Source organism: Protobothrops mucrosquamatus, unplaced genomic scaffold (assembly GCF_001527695.2).
Source record: "Protobothrops mucrosquamatus isolate PMUCROS unplaced genomic scaffold, P.Mucros_1.0 scaffold1677, whole genome shotgun sequence".
Classification (NCBI taxonomy): domain Eukaryota; kingdom Metazoa; phylum Chordata; class Lepidosauria; order Squamata; family Viperidae; genus Protobothrops; species Protobothrops mucrosquamatus.
In genome coordinates, this window is record NW_015387833.1 from 202,701 (window position 1) to 228,428 (window position 25,728).

The 25,728-nt window shown below is 44.4% G+C and overlaps 1 protein-coding gene across 1 annotated transcript; it reads right to left on the reverse strand.

Annotated features, from left to right (window-relative positions):
- Positions 1 to 524: 524 nt before the first annotated feature.
- Positions 525 to 25,506, reverse strand: TROAP (trophinin associated protein). The gene is made up of 17 exons (XM_029285435.1): positions 25,332 to 25,506; positions 22,682 to 22,844; positions 20,861 to 21,018; positions 17,491 to 17,572; positions 17,198 to 17,286; positions 13,424 to 13,539; positions 12,462 to 12,505; positions 10,476 to 10,633; positions 10,276 to 10,410; positions 9,255 to 9,348; positions 9,044 to 9,156; positions 7,660 to 7,719; positions 6,618 to 6,692; positions 4,957 to 5,055; positions 3,970 to 4,285; positions 2,531 to 2,703; positions 525 to 724 (listed from the first exon to the last, which is right to left on the reverse strand). Exons 1-17 carry the CDS (start codon positions 25,503 to 25,505, stop codon positions 680 to 682), a joined length of 2,094 nt encoding a protein of 697 aa, XP_029141268.1. The 5' UTR covers position 25,506; the 3' UTR covers positions 525 to 679.
- Between the last annotated feature and the right edge of the window lie 222 nt (positions 25,507 to 25,728).

Here is a 25,728-nt window from a genome sequence, read left to right on the forward strand (position 1 = left end):
ATTGCCCAGCTTTGGCTGGTGGATGATGGCAGCCAGACTCTGAGAAGGATTTTGCAACAACAATATTGTGCCCTTGTCACCATGCAATTGGACTACAGGTGGTCCTCACTTACCAACTGTTTCAGTCAGCGACTGTTCAAAAGTATGACCGTGCTGAAAAAAATAACTTTACAACCAATGAGGAAGAAAAAATGGAGGCAGAAAGATTGGCTATTGGCCCTTTACTTTTCTATTTCAGTACTAGTATTAGTCCACAAAATGTGCAAATCAAATTTTTACTCCCTTCATGCAGCAGTTACCTGTGATAGGTTCCCTCCCCTCACAAACACAGTAAGAGGCATGTGAATAAAAAGCACCTGTAATAAAATCTGGCAAGGCTATTTCACAGGAATGTAAATTTGGAACAAATTCCGTGCTTTCTTCTCGTACCGTTTTTTTTTTTGGGGGGGGGGGGGAAACCAGGGCAACTCTTTTACAGTTAGTTTATTTAAAAAAACTGTTTATATATTATTTACATAAAAAAACCCTGTTTATATAGTATTAGTGTATCCTTGACAGAATGGCTTTTGCAGCTGTTTCTCTTCCCTTTTCACAACTGCCAAGTGCTTCTGTCTCCATCCACCAACCCCAAAACAGTGGCATGGCTCCTTTTTTTCAGGAGAGTGGAGTCCTTTCTTCCTCAAGGTGGGGAAAGAAGTGCAGTTGCAGAGATGGGTGTAAAGTGCTGATTAAAAAGAGAGAGAGCAAAAGTATTAACAAAGATATATATATTCATTGGCCATTATCAAGCTTCTAACAACATCTGATCAAGAACATCTCCTGAAGTGGGATAACAGTTGCTTCATCTCTAAGAACTAAGTTTATTCCTTAGCCCAGGGGTGTCAAACTCGCAATGTCACGTGACGTGTCGTGACGTATCGCAACTGTTTTTCCATTGCCGGCAATAAGGTGGGCGCGGTTTCGGCATGACGCATCCGGCCCGCGAGCCGGCAGTTTGACACCCCTGCCTTAGCCTCAGGGGAAAAGTAGATAACTTCTTGAAAGCGCTATATTACCAAAAATTACATATAAGTGGTAATTACTATGGCATACAAAAGTATTTCTAAAAATTATAAAAGGAAAAATCCACAAGTGTGTCTCATGGAAAAAAAACTGTTAGAAAATTCAACCCGCCTTTATTATTTTTACTCAAAGCGGTGAACAACATATCTCATTCTCATATTTTTCCCACAACAACCACCTTGTGAAGTGAGTTGGCCTGAGAAAGAGTGACAGGCCCAAGATCCCCCAGCCAGCTTTCATGCCTAAGGCAAGACTTGAACTCATGGTCCCTTGCTTTCTAGCCTGGTGCTCTAACCACTAGGCCAAACTGGCTCTCTTTCTTGCCCCCTGTCCAAAAAACCCCCGAACTAATTCTGAATAAATAAGACACGGCACCAAATCAGCTACAGATTTCAGACACTTAACACAACCTACACGAACAGCCCACTCAATGCCTTGATAAGCTTCAAATAAAGGGGATACAGAGAAGAAAAAGATGGACAATCTTGACCAACAGCAAGCTGAACAACAATGCCAGTGGCCACCATTTCAGTCAGGCAAACACAGCAATTAAAATGTCAGCAGTTTAATAGCAATCCGGCCTAAGTAGAAAAGAGCAAGCCTATAGCCTTTTGTTTGAAGAATGAGCCCGTCTTCAAATAAAGGTTAATATGAAGTTATTGGTGGCCACAGAAAACATCTCAGAACATGCCTTCCCCATCCATGCCAAGGATGTTCTGGTATGCACTTGCTCTGCCCTCTGCACACACACCTGTACGTTTTGGAGACCCTAATTCTGCAAAACAGACATACTTTTGGCATCTCACTTTTTCTCAGAAATAGATCCTTTTCACACTAAAAAACTATTATTATATTTCATTAAATTTATGTGACACAGTTAAGTGACTCTGGACGGCTTACAATCCTTATAAAAAAGCAAAGGTGCAAAACAATAAAACAAATATTAAATAAGCAGTGATTAAACAAGTTTTAAAAAAATATTACAGGGTGCAGTGGGGATCTTCTTCCTAATCCAATGATCGCCTCCAACATGGAGCATTCCCATTAGGCAGAGCCAGGTTTTGAGGCCCTCACAATAGGCCAAGAAAGGGGAGGGGGGAAATCTCATCTCATGAGTAAAATACCTCAGGTTAAGCAGCACATTCAATCCAAAATTGTGGGAACATGCATAAAAAGTTCAGCCCTTTTTGTATAGGCATCCCATATACAAATCCTCTGAATTTGAGCACTGGAGGGCCAACAAACAGACTCACACATTGGAAAAATGGCAGCGTAGCCCATAATACACAAATGCACGAAGGGGAGAGATCGGCATTCCTTGAGCTACAGCATACTTTCAAAGAAGGGTCCAACATGGAGCCTTCTCTCAACCGAATATTTTGTGTGAACATCAGTAGCTGCTTTTGGCTTACGTAACTTTGCCTTGCCACCCGCCCAGCGCACATCAACAAAGCTAACTCCATCTTACCATGGTATCGTGAGCGTTCAGCATTTTTGCCACCGGCTCTTGGCACCGATGCGCCGAGGGCCGAGTCAGGGAGGCAAGGCGAGAAGTGTAGAAGGCACATTCGTCATTTAGGCAGGCTTCATGGAAACGAAGGGGGGCAGTACGGAGGTGATCCAACCGTTGTTTTGCAAGACCTACAGGGGCAAAACAGAAAGAGGCATGAACCCAGGCTGATTATAGATAGTTTTTGGGTCCTTCCTAACTTTTTTATGCTCCTGGTAAATTGCAGGTTCCTGGATTACTGTTCTTCAGGCTACTTTCTGGTCTGTCATTTCTCTCTCATGGGGATCCATTTAAAAGCCCCCCCCCCCAGCAGATTAGATTTGTAAGACACTTTCCCAATACATCCTTCCCGGTTCTCATAAGGAACAAAATATCCCTTGCCAGGAATCCATTTCAGGAAAAACATCCCATTTTCAAGCAACCCTGTTGTCATTGCATGCATAACTACAGTTGCTCACTTCCAGAATTTTGTCCTCTTTTCCTGGGCCAGGTCTTTTGAGAAAATCACCTTCTGTGCCCTCAATTCCTTCATAACGCTTCAGAGTCCCTTGCAGTGATTTCGAGGATCTTTCTGGCCCTGTCATTTGTTCCCACAGGGAGCCGTGGAGAAAGGATCCCTGTCAGAAGGCTTAAAAACTGTAAGGGAGCCCTTCTGTCGTACTGCCAAATATATGCCTCAGAAGGCAGCCTGCTCTTCCTGACAGACGGCCCAGACGGCACTGCTTCAGTACTCTCAGCTGGTTTCTCCAGTCACCAGTGGAAAGGGGGTGCTCGGTTGGCAATCTGTAATCTTTAGTTTAAACTTTGTTTTTAACCTATGGACCTGGCTCTAATAATCTCTGGCCAATCCCACTTGTCCTGAAAGTAGACCTTAAGATGTAAATTGAAGACCTAAGGCCGGGGTAGGCAACCTTGGCTCTTTTATGACTCGTGGACTTCAACTCCCAGAATTCCTGAGTCAGCATGGCTCAGCTTGGAAATCTCTCCCTTTCCCCTCAGCATGGCTGGCTCAGGAATTCTGGGAGTTGGAGTCCACAAGTCATAAAAGGACCAAGGTTGCCTATCCCTGACCTATGGCCTATCTGCAGAGGTTTTGCTGTCCATGGACCATGATCAAGTCAGGACATTTCTTAAATAGCATGTCTCAGACATTGAAAAGTGCTATGAGCTGAATTTCAACAAGAAGCTCTAGAGCAGAGGTCTCCGAACTTGGAAACCTGAAGACTTATGGACTTCAACTCCCAGAATTCCTCTACCAGCCATTTTGGAGAACCCTGCTCTAGAGCTTCTTGTTGTGGCAGATGAAAGTCTGGAGCCACCAAATATCTCCCTTCCTGAAAAGTGCCTAACCACCACTGCCCACAGAGCCTTTTTTCAAGCTGTCTTTCCTGCCTCACCTGTACTCGTTGCACCGGATGAGGGGCAGCTAACTTCTTGCAGGGAGGGGCTGGGGCAGACGTGCAGCTGGCTGGAAGTGGTGTGGGTGGAGGTAGGTGTAGAGGTAACAGTCACAGTTAAGTCTGGAGCCTCTTCAGACAAGCTTGGCTTAGGATCCTGGGGAGGCGTAGGAGATAGTTCGGGCTTGGAAGCCGCCAGGGTTGGTGAGCCGTGAACTGTCAAGCACTTGTGCAATTTCTTTAGTGAAGGGGCCTCCTCATAATCAATGTGACCGTCCATCTCCTGCTGCAAGAGCTGGGCAAGGTACTCAACACGCTGGAGGGAGAAGAGCGCAAAGAATTGTGAGGAAAAAGTTGAATTATACGGAAAAATTAATAAAAAATTTACACAAAAAAAAAGAATTGTGAGGAAAAAGTTGAATTATATGGAAAAAAATAAAAAATTTACAAAAAAAAAAAAAAAAAAAAGAATTGTGAGGAAAAAGGTAGCCCCGGTCAGAATCCACAGGAGACATCGGCTCAGCTAGCAAGCAACATGGCTCCACCTCATCCACACTGGACTCACTTCTCTGTCTCAGAGACAGACGAGCTGCAGTTCTCTACAGAGGACCTCTAGAGCATGATACTATACCAGGGGTAGGCAACCTTGGCTCTTTTATGATTCGTGGACTTCAACTCCCAGAATTCCTGAGCGTGCCTGGCTGAGGAATTCTGGGCGTTGAAGTCCACAAGTCATAAAAGGGCCAAGTTTGAAGAATCCTGAGCTACAACATAACCACTGAGCATCACTTTGGGGAGCCGTTCTGCGGGCCTGGGGTCCAAGCCTTTGGAGAAAGGCCACAGCTTTACAGCCTCCAGGAGCCACTTCTGTCATCTCAGACTTTACTTGCAATCGCCACACAGCACACTCCCCATTTAAGACTCCTTCCTACAAAAAAAAAACAACCCAACAACCACACTCCCCACTCTTAAGACTCCTTTGCCTACCTGAAGCTTTTCCATTTCTTTGGTAATCGCAGGAACAGTTGGCACTTTCTTCAACGATGCTGCCATTTCCTCATCAAAAAGGCGCACAGCTATTTTCCCCTGTGTGTGTGTGGATAGGGAAATGTCACATCACTTCCTCTGAAACACATCCCCACCAAAAGGCTGTCAAGAACAGGCAGAAACATGAGGAAGATTTTCTGTCTGGTCCATTTTCCGCCTGGGCAATGATTTCCCAGCCCCAGCAAGCATCCTAGCACAGCTGCTACACTTTTGCCAGGCCTGCCAAAAGAACCGGTTCTGTTTATATTATTTCTGGTTTTACAAAAATGCAGTTTTTAGGAACACAATCTTTCTTTTTAAGCCAGAAAGGTCTTCAAAATAAATTATTGTAGAGGCACATTTAGCTTATAAAAAGGTGCATACTGAGCAAATTTACAGGCTAAAATTCTACATTTAACAAGTTTTAGTTTTCTAGGAGAAATTCAGAAATCGTGTTTACCAAGAATGTCATAACTTGCAACACCAGTAAAGTGGAAAGAATAAACAACAGATGATGTACCACAAAACACAAGCAATGCTGTACTGGCCCTCCTAGCATATCTGACAGCTCTAGATTAATCACATGATTATTTCTAAGTAAAATGAACTAATTAACTAACCCTAATCAAGAGTTATCTGGTTGGGCTTTCAGCAAAGCATAAATGAACATCTATGTATCTCGTATCCGTGACATATTCTATAATAATAAAGCTGTGCAGGTAGTCCTCGACTTATGACCACAATTAAGCCCACCATTTCTGTTGTTAAGTGAGCTTTGCCCCATTTTATGATTTTTCCTGCCACGGTTGTTAAGTGAATCACTGCCGTTGATAAGCTAATAACACAGCTGTTCAGTGAATCGGGCTTCCCCATTGACTCTGCTTGTCAGAAGGTTGCAAAAGATGACACAGCAATGGTCGTAAATATGAACCAGTTGCCAAGCCTCTGAATTTTGATCACATGACCGTGGGGATGCGCCGCAAAGGTCGTAACTGTGAGGAACGGTCACAAGTCACATTTTTAATGCCACTGTAACTTTGAACCGTCACTAAACGAACTGTTGTAAGTCGAGGACTACCTGTACTTGCGGCAGATACAAGTAAGAAAAATTGTTGAACTGTTCAAGGAACTTTGGGCCGTGTGGTAGGAGGATTGGATGCCCTGGGACCTGAGAAACCCAAGCCCTCATTATAGGCATGTTTTCCACTTGTGCAACACCATTATTTGCCATAGGTCAGGGGTGGCGAACCTATGGCACACGCACCAGAGGCGGCACTCAGAGGCCTCTCTGTTGGCACACACACCACCACCAGCAGCAGCAGGTCCATCAGGCCACCACCACCACCGCCCGGAGCAGGAGCCTCACCAACCATACAGTGTCGTGTATCTGCACCCCGCGGCACGGCAGCGGCCATTTTGGGGCCTTGCAAAACGGTGACCCATTTTTGCGCCCCCGCTTTTTGCGTGCCAGAGGCAGCATTCAGAGGCGCCTCCCTGTCCCCCCGAGGGCACCACAGTGCTGATGCAGCCCTGGCACTTTGCGATAAATAAGTGGGTTTTGGGTTGCGGTTTGGGCACTCGGTCTCTAAAAGGTTCGTCATCACTGCCATAGGTACACTTACCCAGGGCACAGGGGCATCTTCCTCTTTGGAACCAACAGCTCCCGTCGGTCCAGTGACTCTGTCTAAAAATTTGACCTGAAAAGAACAAATTCAAGGGCAGAAATGAATGGCTCATTACAACCAGTTCTTAGTGAAAACTTACTAAAATATCTTTAAAACCAAAATTTTGAAAGCACATTCATAGTCGGAATGCTTACATTTGCCAAAAGGTGAAGCGCCCAAATAGGAAATAGATGCAGAGTGATTTTATTAACTCTGAACCAGGCAACAGTAACAAGAATCAAATTTTGGAAGCAATTCTTTGATGTGGAAAATATATAGAGGCAGATAATTATTGATTTGATCAAGCTTGTGGGTTTTTTTTTTTAAACTTGTGAGACAACCAGAGTCACTGGAAATAGTCTGGCATACAAATTTAAATTACAAATTTAAGTAATAAAAATGCTACTTCCCCAAAGAACAAAACACTAATTTTTCTTACAGAAACATGTACCAGCTGATACAATATACTGCCACAAGATCATGCATACCAACACATGAGCATTCATCCATAGGTATCTGCCAGGGTACAAATGACATATATATCTGACAATACACATCAGAAAAGTGATGTAGCTTATACATTTGTATCAAACATTATGGTGCAAGTTGGTAATTGCAAAATTTATATGATGATGTCATGATGCACCTTCATTTTGATACTGTGGCATGTAATGGACACCCCATTCAGAAAAAATGCTAAACTATGTTTTGTGAGGTCAAGATTAATCTAAGGTTTGCCTCCTCTCTAACATATGGAATAGAGCAAGGGTGTCAAACTGGCGGCCCACGGGCCAGATGCGTCACGTGCAGGCCACGCTTACCCCGGCTCCGCAAAGGCAAAAAACACCACGATACATCATGTGACACGATCAAGTTTGGCACCCATGGAATAGAGGAAGCTGGATCAGCTTGTGAGCCAGTCTCCCTGGCTATAAGAAGCAGAATCAGACAGTTGCCTAGTTTTCCATTGCTATGTCTTTTTTAAGTGACGGGTACCCACCCTTTTGTCCGTCGTACGGGAAGAAACAGGTGTACGGTGGCGTATCCAGGGTGAGCAACGCTGATCCAATACAAGAGAAAAGTATTCAGAGACTGATTGAATGGAATCACAGAGAACTGCAAGACAATACTTCAAAAGGGGCAGATCTAACAAGGGTGGCGGGTCATTATTCAATGATAACAGCACATTGAGCATGCATCCAATTATGGCACTGCAGAAATGCAGTTCTGAGCCACGCAGACCATCTTACTGTAGGATAGCTTGATATGTTTTAGTCTCTTCTGCCTTTCCCTTTAGAGATGATAGCTTCAACAGTAAAAGATATGGCATATCACTTTCCAGTGATTTACAGGTAATCTTTGACCTAAAATCACAATCTGGACTGGAATTTCTGTTGCAAGTCGAGTCAGATCTAATTTTATGACATTGCCATGACAACTGTGAAGCTAATCATGTGGTCGTAAACCAAATCCAGAAATCATTAAGCAAACCCAGCTTCTCCAGTGGGCATTTTTTGCCAGAAATTGGCAAAAAAAGAGTTGCAAATCATGACCTAACGACCCCAGGACACTGCAACCAATCGTAAATGCGAGTCTGTTGCCAACAGATCATGTGATTGTGGGAGTGGTGCAACAGTCGTAAGGGCGAGTACAGATGGTAAGTCACTTTTTCCAAGTTCATTGTAACTTTGAACCATCATTAATTTGGACGGTCATAAATGGGGGTGTGAGCTGTACACAGCTAATGGAAAATATTATAGACTTTCTCATGAAGAAACTGAAATACTTGGGCCTGTCACTAAAAGCAGCGGTGGTAGCTTAGTATCACTGAGCAAGTGACATAACTAGAACGTCACCATCTGCCACCTTCTGACACCTGCACACCTTTTAAAGGCAAGTGTAAATGAAGGAGAACCCAAAGATAATTCTGCAGATAAGCCTATACAGAATGGGGCAATGCATACATGGGATGTGAACTACAAATCCCAGCAGTTTCACTCAGCATAGTAAGTAATAAGGGATGGTGGGACTTACAGTTCAGCAAACTCTAATGGGCCACACGTTCCCACCCACAATAGAGAAAAAGGCAAACATATTTAGTTTCAAGAGAAAGAAGCTTTATGGATTAAAAGCCATCAACGTTGAATTGTACCTGAACTAACAAAAAGCCAGCAAACATTGTTTTAGCCTTCATAAAATATGGGCCGGGAGTGGAGATGCACATCTTACATATGAACCAAAGTAATAAAGGATATCTTAGCCTCCAAGATCCCAACAGTGCTAAATATATCTGGATTTATCAAGCATCAAGATATTATCAAGAACCGGCTAGATTTTAGGGATACAGTTCAGATATTCTCAAGTGCATTGCCTCAAGTACAAACCAAGGATTGAGAGCTAGTAATAGGAATTCTTCTGGCTAGTCCATAAGGTGTACATTCAGCATTGGAACACCTCTTAAGCGTTGTGGTAGTTTGCTGAGCTCCAGAAGCTAGACCTGCAAAACAGGCAAAGAGAGAAGTGAGAAATCAGAGAGACGTAGTCACGAAAAGCTCCAAAATTGAAATGAAGTTCCCACTCCTCTGTAAATGGTACCTTTAGGGCCTGGAGTAGTACGGCAGAGCACACGGCCGTACTTCCCTGCTGACATCACACTCGTGCGGGGCTGGGACAGAGAGGGACCTTCCCCCTAGGGACAGGAAACAAAGTCAGTGCCCAACAGCCACCACAGATTAAAGCCCCTCCTCATAGGTGGAAACCTACTTAGCAACCTATCAACAATTACAGGTATTCCTTGATTTACGACCATAACTGAGCCCAAAATTTCCATTGTTAAACGAGATATTTGTTATGTGAGCTTTGCCCCATTTTACAACCTTTCTTGCCACGGCTGTTAAGTGGATCGCTGCAGTTGTTAAGTTAGTAATACAGTTGTAAAGTGAATCTGGCTTCCCCCATTGGCTTTGCTGGTCAGAAGGTCAAAAAAGGTGATCACACATGACCCTCAAGGACTCTGCAATCGTCATAACTATCAGTTGTCAAGCGTCTGAATTTTGATCACGTGACCATGGGGAGACTGTAATGGTCGTAAGTGGGAAAAATGGTCGTTAGTCAATAGTCACTTTTTTCCGTGCCATTGTTAACTTTGAATAGTCACTAAATGAACTATTGTAAAGCGAAGATTACCTGTAGACAACAGGATTAGGAGAAGGTGAAGGTGTACGTATGCAAGACAGGTGACCTACTGCATCTGTGGGCACACCTGCCATCGCCCCAGCCCCGCCTCCCCCCCGTGGCCCCCTCCTCACCAGCAGCCCCCCCCCGGAGAATCGCTCCCGGGCACGGCCTGCGCAGAGCAGCACAGCCAAAGACATCGCAGCCAGGCAGCAGGGACAAGACTCTGTCCTTGCGCCCCGTCGCGCGCAGATGATGCTGCGGGGCGTGGGCAGAGGGCGTGGCCATGGCGCTGAAGGGCCACCTGCGGGCCGTGGAGGCGGTAGGTGGCCCTGCGGGAGGGCGGGGGGGCAGGGTGGTTTTTGGGCACTTGGTGTCTAAAAGGTTCACCATCACTGATCTAGGATTACCAAGGGAAGCCAAGAAATCTGATGTCGCTCACCTGCATATTGTCACACATTACTGACAGTTTCCGAGCATCCTTCAACGGTACCCGCTGGGCCAGGCTCATTTTGCCCATGGCTCCATGGGCAGACTGGCTCAAGCCTATGTTCAAAAGNTTTTGGGCACTTGGTGTCTAAAAGGTTCACCATCACTGATCTAGGATTACCAAGGGAAGCCAAGAAATCTGATGTCGCTCACCTGCATATTGTCACACATTACTGACAGTTTCCGAGCATCCTTCAACGGTACCCGCTGGGCCAGGCTCATTTTGCCCATGGCTCCATGGGCAGACTGGCTCAAGCCTATGTTCAAAAGGATGCTTGCTTTCGCTGCTGGGTCTGGCGTGAACACTTCCTCTGTAAGGATAGAAGATAAGGGGTGCCCTCAAATCAGCTTGAGCTGAACTACAGATCTTCCTTGGACCATGACCTAATTTGTACCCCTTGCTAAGCAAAGTGGTCATTAAGTAAAACATTATGTGGCTCCACTTTTTTTAGTGACGGCATTCCTGGCAGCCCCAGCTGTGATTGTTAGGCAAGGACAGGGGTAGGCAACCTTGGCTCTTTTATGACTTGTGGACTTCAACTCCCAGAATTCCTGAGCCAGCCATGCTGAGGGGAAAGGGAGAGGTTTCCAAGCTGAGCCATGCTGGCTCAGGAATTCTGGGAGTTGAAGTCCACAAGTCATAAAAGAGCCAAGGTTGCCTACCCCTGGGCAAGGACCTCAGGCTTCTCTCATCCCCTGCAGAGATGGACAGGGAAACAGGCAGATGGGGGAGTTGAAATGAAGGCAACTGGTGCAGTGCAGGAGAATGTGACCAAAGGACGCTGCAATGGTTGGGTGCAGGCCAAGCACCCACATTTTGATCACATGACCATAAAGACACGGCAATGGCTCCAAGTTTAAGGACCCAGCATAAGTCCTTTTTTCTCAGCACCACTGTAACTTTGAATGGTTGATGAATGACTAGACATAACCTGAGGACTACCTATAGTCCTATTTTATACCAGGTTTCCCTAAACAGGTACCATGGGAATCAAGGCCCCGCTGGAGGGAAATTAAAGGAGCTAAACTCCAATGCGTCTGAGTGGTACCAGGTTGGGAAAAGCTGGTCTCCATCAAGAAGCAGCAAATATCGTCTGAAACATCAATAAAGGTAGTCCTCGACTTATGAAACGTTGTTAAGCGGGTTTCGCTCCATTTTACAATCTTTCTGGCCACGGGTGTTAAGTGAAACACTGGAAGTTTTTAATTTAGTAACACGGTTGTTAACTGAATCTTGACTTCCTCACTGACTTTGTCAGAAAGTTGCAAAAGATGATCACATGACCCTTGGATACTGCAACTGTCATAAATATGAATCAATCGCCAGGTGTCTGGATTTCGATCACACAACCATGGGATGCTGCAAGGTCGTAAGTGTGAAAAATTGCCGTGTCACTTTTCTCACTGCCATTGTACAGTAACTCTGGACGGTCACTAAATGAATTATTGTAAGTCAAGGGGCAGGCAACCTTGGCTCTTTTATGACTGGTGGACTTCAACTCCCAGAATTCCTGAGCCAGCATGGCTCAGCTTGGAAACCTCTCCCTTTCCCCTCAGCATGGCTGGCTCAGGAATTCTGGGAGTTGAAGTCCACCAGTCATAAAAGAGCCAAGGTTGCCTACCCCTGACCTATACCATCTTTATCTAATTTTGAAGAATGTTATTCCGTACGAATGCTTTGTGCGTTGAGCAGGACGGGTTTTTTTTAATATGGAGACCAAATGGGCCATAAAACAAGTGTCAGATGGAGGCAAGAACTGGGTCAAACCCACTGTTGCTGAAAGATAAACAAACCATACTGTTTGATCTACACTAACGGATTGATTTGCGCTATCTCACTGGTATTGGCAGACATAGAGGGCACATCTAGCTATACTCCAAAACAAAAAAAAGACAAGAGACTCTTCCCCATGGCTCTAGATTAGAGGTCCCCAACCTTTTGGGCACCAGGGACCAGTTACATGGCGAGAGGTTTTTCCGTGGACCGGAGGGTGCGTGGTTTTATGTGCTGCCTGCATCCCGTGGATGGGGTTTTGTTTGTGCGGACCGGTTGCTGGCATGCCACGGCCCGGTACCGGTCCACGGACCGGGGGTTGGGGACCCCTGCTCTAGATCATAGAGAAGAAAGCAGTCACTCACCTTTCCCAGAGGTTCCTGTGATTTCCTTCCTCCCAGCCGAGCTGCTGTTTAAGAGCAAAAGCAACAGAGAGTTACAAGCATCGGAGCTACTGTGGATTTACCTGGCAATTCATAACGCGAGGAAGGAGGAGGCAGAGGTAGGAATTTAAAAACCCTTTTTTCCTCTTTACTGAAAAGGTGAAAATACCTTCCTCCTCTCTGGGGAGCAAAAAAACCCTCATTTAAAAACCTGGAGTGAAAAATCATGTAATTCAGAATAAATTATTCAATACTCAAGGTTAAATTAAGCCAGGCTGCACCCTGTGTGGTAATTCAGTCACCGAGAAACCATCTAGGTATCCCTCGACTTGGAATTTATTTATTTATTTTATTGATTGATTGATTTTATATACCGCCCTATCTCCCTTACGGGACTCAGGGCGGTGAACAGGCGATAATAAAAACCACGATAAATATACACAAATTTCTGTTCTAAAATCAAATTAAATAACAGGCCTGCTCTAAAAATACCCCATACAAATCACAACTGGGACCAAAATTTCAGATGTAAGTTGTGATAGACGTTACGTCAAGGCACTCACGGGACCAGACCTGATTTTACAATACTTTTTATAGCAATCGTTAAGCGGATGACACAGTTGTTAAGTCTGAATCCATTCTCCTGACATCACAACCACTCAAAAATGTGAGCCGGTTGCCAAGTGCCCAAAATGTGGTCATGTGACTGGATGAGGAGTACACAGCATGTCATTTTTAGGATAGCCAGAAGTACTTTACGAGCTGTAAAGTACAATGGCTGAGGCCACGGTAACTGCGAACGGATAACGAACGGACAAAACTCGAGGACTATCTGTAGCAAGCAGAACTACCAAGATTTTATTTATTATAAATCATAATCCACCTACCCAAACCCCAACAAATGGCAAGGGAACAGCTTCCAGTGCAATTGGCTCTTTTCTCACCTTTGCGTTGACAGATTGCCCCCAGCAACGTTGCTCGGATGTTTTGCCTCCAGACTGGATGTTGAATTGTCCCCTTTCACGGTCTTTGTGGGTTGGTTGGCCTTTGCCATCTCCACCTGACACAAATAACAAAGGCTAGAGCCACATGGCAACAACTCCTCAACGCTACTCCGTTAGGTCGTACGAAGCCCAACGCAGACAAGAAAATGAGCAAGTAGATCAAGACCACACACTGCAGATAGACAGAACATGGCAGTTCCCATAATAATGTCCAGAACAAACACATGGTATATTTGTCTGTGCCCACACAGGGTTTGTTTACACAAACACAAAGTATACATTGGAATGTGTGCAGGTGCATACACATATAGGTAATCCTTGCTTAATGACTGACTATTTGTTTCGTGATCTTTTGAAGTTATGACAGCTCTGTGAAAAAGTGACTTACAAGTAGTCCTCACATTTATGACCAATGCAGCTTCCCCATTGTCATATGATTGCGATCTGGGCATATGGCAGTTGGCTTGCACAAAGAAGAGCGACTAAGATGATTAAAGCCTGGAGACTAAAACATATGAAGAACGGTTGTGGGATTGGGGTTTGGCTAGTCTAAAGAAAAGGACTAGGAGAGACATGATAGCCGTATTTCAGTATTTGAGGGGCTGCCACAAAGAAGAGGGGGGTCGAATTATTTTCCAAAGCACCAGAGGGCAATATAAGAAGCAATGGATGGAAACTAATCAAGGAGAGAAGCGACCTGGAATTAAGGAGAAACTTCCTAACAGGGAGGACAATTAACCAGTGGTTGTCGAACGAGGTATGTCACGTCCAGTAAGTAGTGACCTCCAAAAATTCTTTTCTGACCTGTCAGTGAACAGACTTTACCATATCTTAGAGGACGAACTCGTCCCCCGACCTGATCTTCCGGAGGTTCCAGGGAAGGTCAAGACAAGACTAGAGAGACAAGCTACAATAGTAGCAATCACTAGAAAGTCGGTCAAGGCGTAGCAAAACCAATGGGGAAGCTGGCAGGAGGTCGCATTTCAGTCATATGATGTCTGGCTTAGCAACTGTGGGTGCTTTGCTCAACTGTGGCAGAAAAAGATTGTAATATCGGGGGCAGTCAAGCGGCACCTCACTTAGCAAAGCCAAATATAATCAGATGCAGATCAACCACAAATACCTTCTGAACAGCTGGCTTTATCAGAAGATGCCAAAAGTGCACCAGATGAATAGAAAGGAGAGCACAACAGAGGAAATCTATGAGGTCTCTTGCCAGGCAACTGGATAAACTTTCTGACTAGCAATAGTTTGCTGCAGAGACTTGGGTCACCTCTGTTCTCTTTGCTGGAAACAATGTCTGGCTTGTGTGGGATTCCTTGTGTATGAATTTAATTCTTGAACTTTAGACCCTTGAAATGGCTGACAACCTTGACCCAGCTCTTCAATCCTGGACCAGCTTTGACCAGCTCTTCTGTATGCTCCTCTTTGGAAACACATTTTGCAGGCAAATCTTTGCCTCTTTTGACATTCCTGGCTACACGGCTCACTCTGTTGCCTGAAAACAAAACTGATAATTTCGGCCTGAGGCTGAACCCTAAAGGACAGTGGGTATATATGGTATATACTGTATGTATAGGTCAGTGGTGGCGAACCTATGGCACGCGTGCCAGAGGCGGCACTTGGAGCCCTCTCTGTGGGCGCGCGTCCTGTCACCCCAGCCCTGCCTCCCCCTGCGGCTCCCTCACCAGCAGCCCCCCCGGAGGAGAGTCAAGCCCAGGCATGGCCCACACGGAGTAGCGCAGCCAAAGACATGGCAGGCGGGCAGCAGGGACAAGACTAACCCTAACCCTTGCACCCCGTTGCGCGCAGATGATGTTGCGGGGTGCAGGCACAGGGTGTGGCTGCCATGGCGCTGCAGGGCCGCCTGGGCCATGAAGGCGATGGGTGGCCCTGCAGGCGGGCAGGGCAGGGGTGGAGCAGGCAGGGCGGGAGGTGGAGCGGGGACAGGGGGGCAGGTTTGGGGCACTTGGTCTCTAAAAGGTTCACCATCACTGGTATAGGTTATGTGTGTATGTGTGTACATAGAGATGGACAAATATACGCACATATAGTTCCCAAGCATCCCCTATTGATGGACCCTGTGGCATCACCGAGGTTTGAAGAGCTGGGAGGAGGTTATATAGAAAGGTTTCTGTTTGTAAGCTGGCCTGAGTTGCTGAGAGTAAGTGGGCAGTCATAAAATAATAAACTAAACTAAACTAAACTAAACTAAACTAAACTAAACTAAACTAAACTAAACTAAACTAAACTAAAATAAAATAAAATAATAAAATAAAATAAAATAAAAAATAAAATAAAAAAATAAAATAAAATAAAAAATAAAATAATAAAATAAAATAAAATATAAAATAAAATAAAATAAAATAAATAAAATAAAATAATAAAATAATAAAATAAAATAATAAAATAAAATAAATAAAATAAAATAATAAAATAATAAAAAATAAAATAATAAAATAAAATAAAAAATAAAATGAAATAAAAAATTAAATTAAATTAAAATTTAAAAATTGTAAGTAAGACTTTAAAGCCAAAAGAAAGCTTATATAGGTAGTCCTTGACTTACGACCAGTCACTTAATGACTCTTCAAATTTATAAAGTTATTTATGACCCAAACTTGAAGTTACGACTGCCATATCACCTCTGCAGTCATGTGACTGTATTCTGGGCACTTAGCAACTGGCTTGCATCTACGACCCTTTGCAACATCCCAGAATCATGTGATCACGTTTTGTGAATTTTTTTTGTTTTTCAAAACAAAATAAAACAAAAAGGCCCATTAGATAAGCTGGACTCAGAATTACTTGATTTGCTGAACCATCAAATTATTCACTTAACTATAGCAACTTGCTTAATGACTCTCATAAAAGCAGTCATAAAATAGAAATCTGTCACCAGTCACAAGTCTGGTCACAACGCCTTATAACAGTGGTGGCGAACCTATGGCACGGGTGCCAGAGGCGGCACTCGGAGCTCTCTCTGTGGGCACACGTGCTGTTGCCCCAGCCTCGCCTCCCCCCGTGACCCCCTCACCACCACCAGTCGCCCCTGAGTGTGGCCCATGCGGAGCAGTGCAGCCAAGGACATGGCAGCCAGGCAGTGTAGACAAGACTCTGCCCTCAGACCCCATCGCGCACAGCTGATGCTGCGGGGCGCGGGCAGAGAACGTGGCTGCCATGGCGCTGCTGGGCGATCTGTGGCGGGCCCTGGAGGCGATGAGTGGCCCTGTGGGCAGGTGGGGTGGAGGTGGAGCAGGGGCAGGGCAGGGGGTGGAGTGGGGCGAGGCCAGTTTTTGGGCACTCGGTCTTATAACAAACCTCCGAGCCCAACAGTGATAATAAATCAAGGACTCCCTGTACACCGTTTTTCATTCTTCTGGGGCCAAACAATAACGGAAAGCCTTACCTCCGATTATCCCTTTGTTTCTTCACAGTCTGCAACTAACTTATAGCAATACTCTTCTTGAAAACTGCCTGAACCAGCCCATCTCTGATATCATGGGCCAGAGATTTAGATGCAGAGAAAATACAGAACTTTATAATACTATATCCAACACCGACAAGAAAACTGCTGGGTTAGTCTTACTAAATGAAAGCTCTGTTAGTTGTACTATAGAGACTGACGCTGACCATGCAACTTCCTTACTTTAAAGGGTTGTGGGGGTTTTTTTGGCTGATGTTTCCACGCGGAAAAGAAAATCAACTACCCACCCCAGGCTTCCAGTTCTTGAGTGTAGTTGACAACGTTTTAAGTTGTTGGGTATCCAAGGCAAGGCGCAAAGACTGTGGGCGATCTATATCTGTGAGGGGACAAGAAAAAAAACAACCAAATGGATAACACAGCATCAGGGGTTTCAGATCGATTTTCCAAGGCCTGTAAGCATGGTCTTCAAATATTTCGAAGTCCCAGTTAATTGTATCACGAGAACTCCGTGAATAAATCTTAAGACATTGTTCGACGAAAGACTGTTTTCCCCAAAAGGGAAATCCAAAATAAGTCATACCTGCTGAAGCAGACATGGAGATATGGGACGTGCGAGAAGGGTTCACTGTAGGAGCCTCTGTATCCAGGGAGGTATGGGCCTTCTACAGAGAGAGAACACACACCCAAATTCAATTTTTAAAAGACAGTGCTTGGATGCCAGGTACCTCTAATATTTATTTATTAAACAAATGTATACATGCAGTCCTCAACATACAACCATTCATTGAGCAACTGTTCAAAGTTGCAACACTGAAAACAGTGACTTACCACCGGTCCTCACACTCACAACCATTGCAGCATTCCCCAGGTCACATGATCAGAATTTGAGTGCTTGGGCAATTGGTGTGTGTGTTGGAGGACAGAGGCAGCCTCCTGGGGTTATGTGATCGCCCTTTGCAACTTTCTCAGCTGGCTTCTGACAAACAAAGTCAACGGGGAAAGCCATACTCATTTAATGACCTCATGATTCACTTAAAAACTGCAACGGCTCATTTAACAACCCTGGGCCAAAGGAGGTTGCAAAGCTGGATGTGACTCATTTAACAACCACCTTGCTTAACCACAGAAATTCTGGTCTCAATTGTGGTCATAAAGTGAGGACGGGCTGCATTAACACGGCGACTCTGAACAGCTTACAAAATTAAAAGTCCACAGTACAGAAACCCATAATGCACTCCCCCACAGTGGCAACAAACACAATTGAACCAGCCACTCGACTGGCTCCGGTATCAGTACGGGGTCCTGAAGAATCACTTGTTCTAGCCCTTCCAGAAAAGTAAAAGGTGGGGGCCAATCTTATCTCCAGAGGAATAGTCCATAGGAAGGGAGAGCCACCAGTGAAAAGGCTGAGGACTGAGGATTTTATTTATGTAGTTAAATCTACTTTTCCTCTGTTCTAACCACAATTTTTTTTTTCTAGGTTTAGGAAAACGGCAAGCAGAATCCACAAAGAAAACAAAGTGTGCACGCAGTCTGGATGGGCGAAGCTTGGATGGGCTGAATCCTTCCCCAGTAAACAGAATACTTATCTATTAATCTCATTTGGCTGTCCACTCACTCTAGTAGACTCTGGGAGGCTTACTAAATCCAATTACACAGCTGAAATATTTTAAAGCATCAAAAACATAAAAAAGGCAACCCAGACAAACATAACCTTTTGCGAGATGAGTAGCTACATAAATCAATTTAATAAATCAAATGAATAAAATTCCAGCCTGAGAACAAAGCCAGGTTTTAAAAGCCTTCTTCCTGAAGCCTGGCAGAGTGACTCCATTCATCTCTCTGCAGAATGCTGTTCTAGAGGGCAGGGACTGCGGCACAGAAGGCATATTTCCTCGGTCCCATAAAGAGGCAACGTTGAATAAAGGGGACCTGACGTGTACCCAGTCTGCGTGAAAATTCTAGGCAGGCAAAATACCAGACAAACAATTGGAGACAGACATAAGCCTAAGATTGAAAATCAGGCTTGTCAGATGCTATATTTGTTCTATCCTGCTCTATGGAGTAGAGAGTTGGTCTCTGACAGAAGGCCACCTGAAGAGACTAGAAGCATTTGAAATGTGGATTTACAGGCGGCTGTTACGTATAAGCTGGGTTGACAAGATCAGAAACGAGGAGGTGATAAGCCACCTGGGAAAGCCAAGGGAAATCATCAAAACAATTAAAAAAGGAAAGTTAGAATATTTCGGACATGTGATGCGACACCCAGAAAAATACGGCATATTCCATTTAATCCTCCAGGGAAAGATTGAAGGCAAACGAGGTCAAGGCAGAAGAACATCGTGGCTTCAAAATCTAAGGGACTGGTTTGGACAAAATTCAGCAGCCCTTTTTCGTGCGGCTGCTGATAAAAACAGGATTGCCAACATGATCGCCAATGTCCGATAACGGATATGGCACAAGAAGAAGTCCCTCAGATAGCCAGGCTGGATGTCACGAAAGGCTGTATAGGTAATAAACAATGCCTTGAATTGCACCTAAAAGCCAACGAGGAAGAATAGTGAGAAGTGCTTCTTACTGCTCATATCGCTCCATTTTGAACCAGCAAATTCTTCAAGGGTAGCCCTGAGTACAACGCATTAGAATACTTCAATCACAAGGTGAGCAAGGCTGGCGCATTGGTGAATGTGCTGAACTAGAAAGCCGGCGACGATGAGTTCTAGTCCCTCTTTAGGTGTGAAAGCCCACTGGGTGACCAGCCCAACTCACTTCACAGGGTTATTGTGGGGAAAATAGGAGGAAAAAGAATATTAGATATGTTCGCTGCCTTGAGTTACTGATAAAGTAATAAAGCCAGGATAAAAAAATAAATTTAGAAAAAAAAATCAATGGCTGTTCTAAGGGGCCTCCAACTTGAAGAAAGGATCCAACCAGTGCACACGATAAACCTGTGAAAAGGTCCTCCTGGTTACAGATCCTGCTCTTTGAGTGGTAGCTACAAGTCCAGGAATACTTCCAAACTGTGCAACAGTCTTGAATGGGGAAGTGCTGTCCCATCTAAAATCACTGATGAAAACACCCCCAATTGGGGAGGGGGGGAGGGCAAACAGTCATAGCCATTCCATCTTTTCAGGATTGAGCTAAAGTCAATCCTTCTCCATCCAGATCTAAACAACCTCCGGACAGAACATCGACAGCTTCAGTTGGGCAATCCAGGGTTGAAATATAACCCCGGAGGTGGGGGAGGGGGGTGTTGATGTGTTAATTCTAGAGTTGTGCATGCATAACTGGGTTCACACACCATGCTTTATTAAAATAAAATTTGTCTGGCTTTAGCATTACGTGTTATGAAAAACCAAGCTGATGGTTTATCAATAATCATGACAATGTTATGAACCTAGTTAGGAATTCTTGCATATGTACGCCATTCCCAACTGATATTTTGCTGGAACTAGAACTTTTATAAACATCCCACACAATAAACCCAAAGGGGGGAGAGAAAAAAGAATAGTTAAGGTAATATATCTTCAGACGCTCGTCCCAAAAGTGCTTTTTCAAAAGGCAACTGGACATTTGTTTTTCCTTGAAGATGTTTCGCTTCTCATCCAAGAAACTTCTTCAGTTCTGAAGTCTTCTGAAGTCAGAACTGAAGAAGCTTCTTGGATGAGAAGTGAAGAAGTCTTCAATGAAAAACAAAACCTAGTTGCCTTTTGAAAAAGCACCTTGGGAACAACCATGACCTGGATGACTGAGAATCTCCATGGACATCTCCAGATGATGATTATCATATTTTCCGTTGAACCATAACAGCAATTAAGGGCCACCATTAATTTTGAAATACTACAAGAGGTGCCTGGCTGGATATCTGCACTGCTCCATTTTAACTCAGTAGACCAGAACACAGAAGACAAAGGAGCCCAGCAGAATTCTTGCCCGTGATGGAGACTTACCCCAATGCTGGTAAACCGTGCTCTCTTCCCTTTCAGAGGAACTCGCTGGGCTAGGCTGGGCTTGTGGGCTGCACTCACCGTCTGGTGAGTCAGCCCTGTGTTGGATAGTATGCTGGCAAGAGCTTCTGGATCAGACACAAACTCGGCTGTGTTCACTTCTGCAAGGAAAATTGGGATTTGCATTAGCCACACAGTTACGGTATTGTGTTTCGGGGGGGAGGGGGGAAAGGCCTCTAGTAATTAATTATACCAGATATCAAGAAAAGAGTCCCTAGAAATCTGCACCATTTTTCCCAAGCTGGACTTAAATGCAGAGTGAGAAAGAACTAATTTTTTTAAAAAAATATTTCATCTCCAATTGAAAACAGGCTCCACATGAACCACACAGCCTACTATAAGAGCTACATAATCCAAGTATGTTCTGTCACAACAGAAGGGAATCAAATCAAATCAAATCAAACCTTTATTATGGTTAAAGAGCAGAAAAGGAGATAATTTATCCATGCAAAAAAAACACCTAGTTTCAAGACTGATCTGGATAATTTAAAGCAGTTGACACACAGCAGCAGTGGATTCATCCATAACAACAAGCCATATGTGAAGTTACCATTATCACTTAGTGTTAATTACAAACCAGTCCTCATTAAAAAAAATCTTAGTACTGCATTATATGCTGTTGATTCAAATTATTACCACCTGTCATTATTATGATTAACCACAATTCCAGACAACCCAACAAGCCATGGATTACCAAGCACAGGAACAAAGATCCTGAGACCTTTGTTCTATATTCAGGCATGGTTTGGCACTGCAGGAGGACATCTGCGACTCACAAAACTTTGCTGAGGACATAACTTCCATAATTCCCAGCCATTAGCAACACCGCCTGTATCAGTGGGAGCTGAAATTTAACAATACCATCCCCTAAATTAAAGTTACTAATCCATCACATCCAAAGTTAGCTGCCTGCAATGCCTAAACAGACAGCCAGAATTCTATCAAGTGACGGCTCATTCAATCAAGTTAAAATGGTGTACAAAAACTGATCCATTTCAATCTATATCAGGGGTGGTCAACCTTGGCTCTTTTATGACTCGTGGACTTCAACTCCCAGAATTCCTGAGCCAGCTATGCTATGCTGGCTCAGGAATTCTGGGAGTTGAAGTCCACGAGTCATAAAAGAGCCAAGGTTGACTACCCCTGATCTATATAAATAAAAATGTAAATGTTTGTTTGTTCAAAATCTTAAATCTCTGAAAGTTCTTCACTGATTGCTTTGAAATTTTGACACAACGTTGCATTTGAATACGCGCGTGTTTTTATATACCTACTATTATATAGATGTCACACCTGTGACAGGTAAAAACATGCTTTTTTTGAAAAACAGCACCATCTGTTGGACGTAAAAGCATACCCACAAGCATTGTGAAATTAAACATTTTACAAACGTGCGCTTTCTCTTTTCTTTCTTTTCCATTTAACCAGACTGAGCCACAGCAACGCGTGGCCGGGTACAGCTAGTAAATAAATAAATAGACTTGTTTGCCACTCATCTCACCTAGAGCCAGCTCCAGGTGGCTTACAAACATTAAAAGCCAATAAAACATTGCAGCGATAAACAATGAGAGTAATAATTTACAATTAAACGATGGGGAGGAAGGGAGCAGGGTGCACATGAGGGTGAGGTGGAATCTTGTCTTAACCCATTAGCCACCTCCAGCATGATGCACTTCCGTTGCGGCTCACGACAACTGGCTGTGCCAGATCTTCATGCCATTATAGGAGGCCAGGAGGATGGGTGCGGAACAATAATCTTTATACCTTTGCCATGAGACACATCACCTTCATTCCTACAACCGGGGGTGGTTAACTGCATCTCTGATAAGGGTTCTCTGGTAGGGGTCTTGGGGGCTAACCCAACTGCCAATTCCAGAACTGGATTGGAATGAGACATCTCGTAAGTCCTCGCTTTGAAAGAACATGGCTGCGAAGAAAACAAGAGGATTAAAAAACTCAGGCTACTGCTGTCTTCCTATAAAAACGTGCCCTAGTGGTAGCCCTAGTTGGAGAAGAGCAGAATCAGCCTAAAGCCAGGTTTCCCGCTCCTATATTGGTGGCTCTTCTACTCTGACCACATTATTCTTCAGTGAACAACTGGGGCCTGAAACAGAACCCCAAAGGACAGTGTCCCAAGCAACATTTATTTGTTTTACTACCTTTATAGCCACCCCATTCACAGCGGATTCTCATTCCTCTATAACAGACATGTTAAACACAAGGCCCGCGGGCCGGATGTGGCCTGCGAAGTGGTTTCATGTGGCCCGTGAAGCCATCCTGGAAACAGTGAGGGAGTGGCCCCCTCTGCCTTGGCCCTGGCTCAGGCCAGCTGGGAGCCAATGTACAATTTTGTGGTGGCCATCTATGCTGAAACGCATTCAGTCTTAGCTCCATAAGCCCCCCCCCTGGCATGGCCTGAGAGGAACAGTGAGGCTCCTCCAGTGGGCCATGCCTTGGCACTTGCCCTGGTCCCACCCCCTTCTGCCAGAGACCCTCAGATCTATCCCACTCCTGCCCAGGCCCCCACAGGCACCCTTGACGTGAACGATGTAGAGCTGGCTACACCCATCCAGTAGGCCACACCCACTCCATCCATGCCCACCCAGTAGGCTGCACCCACCCTGGCCACACCCACCCGGCCCCCTGAGTGCAACCACAATGCTGATGTGGCCCTCAATGAAATTGAGTTTGACACCCCTGCTCTATAACTATAAAGTAAATATGTGTGTGTGTACACGCAAATTAAATTATGTTGTATAAATTACTCAGCTGGAAAAAAATATATCCAAAACCATTAGCAATGTACAGTAACACTGAAGATGTACAAAGCAGCATTATTTTGCTTAACACAGTCACCCCATTCTAAATGTTGTACAGAAACAGCACCACAATATTGAAAGAAAAGCACTCTGCATGAAGGCCATTGAGCAAGCCATCAAGGCCGGCCATTTGCTTCATAGAAATATCACTGGTACATGCTTCCCTTCGGGGAGCCACAAGCTCAGTTGAAGAAAGGCACCCCTTCATAGCTTCACATCAGTTCTGACAGACAGGGAGAGATATGGTGGAAAACTGGGCCAGACTATTCATAAGGAAAGTTGAGCTGTTATTTGAAACCAATCAAGCCTGGGCCCAGCATTCAAACTGGTAGATAACCATGGTATTGGATTGATTGCTTTTATGTGATCGCTCTTGGGGTTCCCTGAATTTCTAAGAAGCTCCAGGGAATGAAATGACAAGACACACCTAGAGAACCACTGAAGAAAAATGAAGTAAAAACAAGGGTAAGAGCCCATATTAGGGCTCCATGCAAACTGACTGAGGCACCAGTCTGTCCTGTTTACTTGGATGTTTCATCCAGTAATTCCTGAAGAAAGTAACAGGATTCTTCAGACTGTTAACTCATCTACCTGGCATTTAGATCAATGCCTCTCCTGATAAGGGTGTCTGGAAGGTGGTGCGCAATCAGGTCCATGAGATAGTGAAAGAACCTTTGAGTGAGATGGTAATTAACTGCTACCTCCTCAAGAAGCCATCTCTGACCCAATGATGATAGACGTGCAACTTCCAGGTGCAATTCAAGGTATTCATTTTGATCTATAAATACCTTCAAGGCACACAGCCTAGCTGAGGAATTGCCTTTCTCCAACTCTTTCTGCTCCATTTTAAAATCAGTTCCATCATGATATGCCCTCTCTATCGTTGAACCTGCTCAATAGAATAGCATGCCCCTGAAAGTTTGAGCCTCAACTCTGCTGTCTTGAAGACCTGGCTTTTTATCCAGACCTTGGGTTAAAACGATATGTGTTTTCTGGAAGAACTGTGTTACTCAACTCACCAGGAATCAAGAGAGACTCGAACGATCAAAAGAACGTCTGTAAATATCTATTTGATACGTTTTCTGTGATTTCGTGGAGGGACGGTCGTTAGTCGTGGGTCTACTCATATCTAATTGAGGTTGTAAATAGTCTGGTTGTTAGTTCATTTGTTATGGGGTTAGTTCCTTGACGGTTTGTTAGGTTGTATATAAACAGCACAAACCCCCACTAAGACCACCCCCCCATCAACACTGACAGGGCAAGCCACTAGATTATAAAGTGAGAACAAAGCCCACTCCTTACTATGGTAGCACTGATCATGTTATCTAATTTGGGGTTCAAAATGTCTGCAAGAAAACTACTAACGATCCTTCATTTCAGCTACAAATATTCTCCTTTATTGTGTATTAGTTTCTGGGTTATCACTTTTTTAAACTATGTCAGTTTATAATATGTACAATTCCCAGAATTGTTTTGAACAGGACAGCCTCATAGAATTAATTCATAAAGAAACATACAGCCAAGTACCAAAACAAACATAAGCAGAAACTCAAAACCACACAGGCCTAAGTCAAAAGTGATTCCATCATGTTCACCTGTGGCTGGGATTGTCTCCACTCTGGAGGGTGTCTGCTTTTGGAAAGCACCGGGATCTTACTGCTACTCGAAGTGCCTGCAGCCAGCAAAGTGTTTTCCTTCCAACCTGGTTTGTCAAGGGTCTTTGGAAAGGGCAAAGGTACTTGCTGGTTTTCCTTTCCTACTGGAGCCATTTAGGATCCCGTCTGCCTGGGTTTGCACCTACATCAAAAGCAAGCAAGCACTGTAGCAATTACCAGGGTGGAATACAACGCGACTTGTCCAATATGCTTTTTCCCCACAATCGTGATTTCTCATTTATTCGTTGTGCATTTCTGTTTACATCCACTGTCATTAGCAGTTGATGGTCAATTACACTTCCCCCCCCCCCAATTCCAGCACTTTTACGCTGAGTCC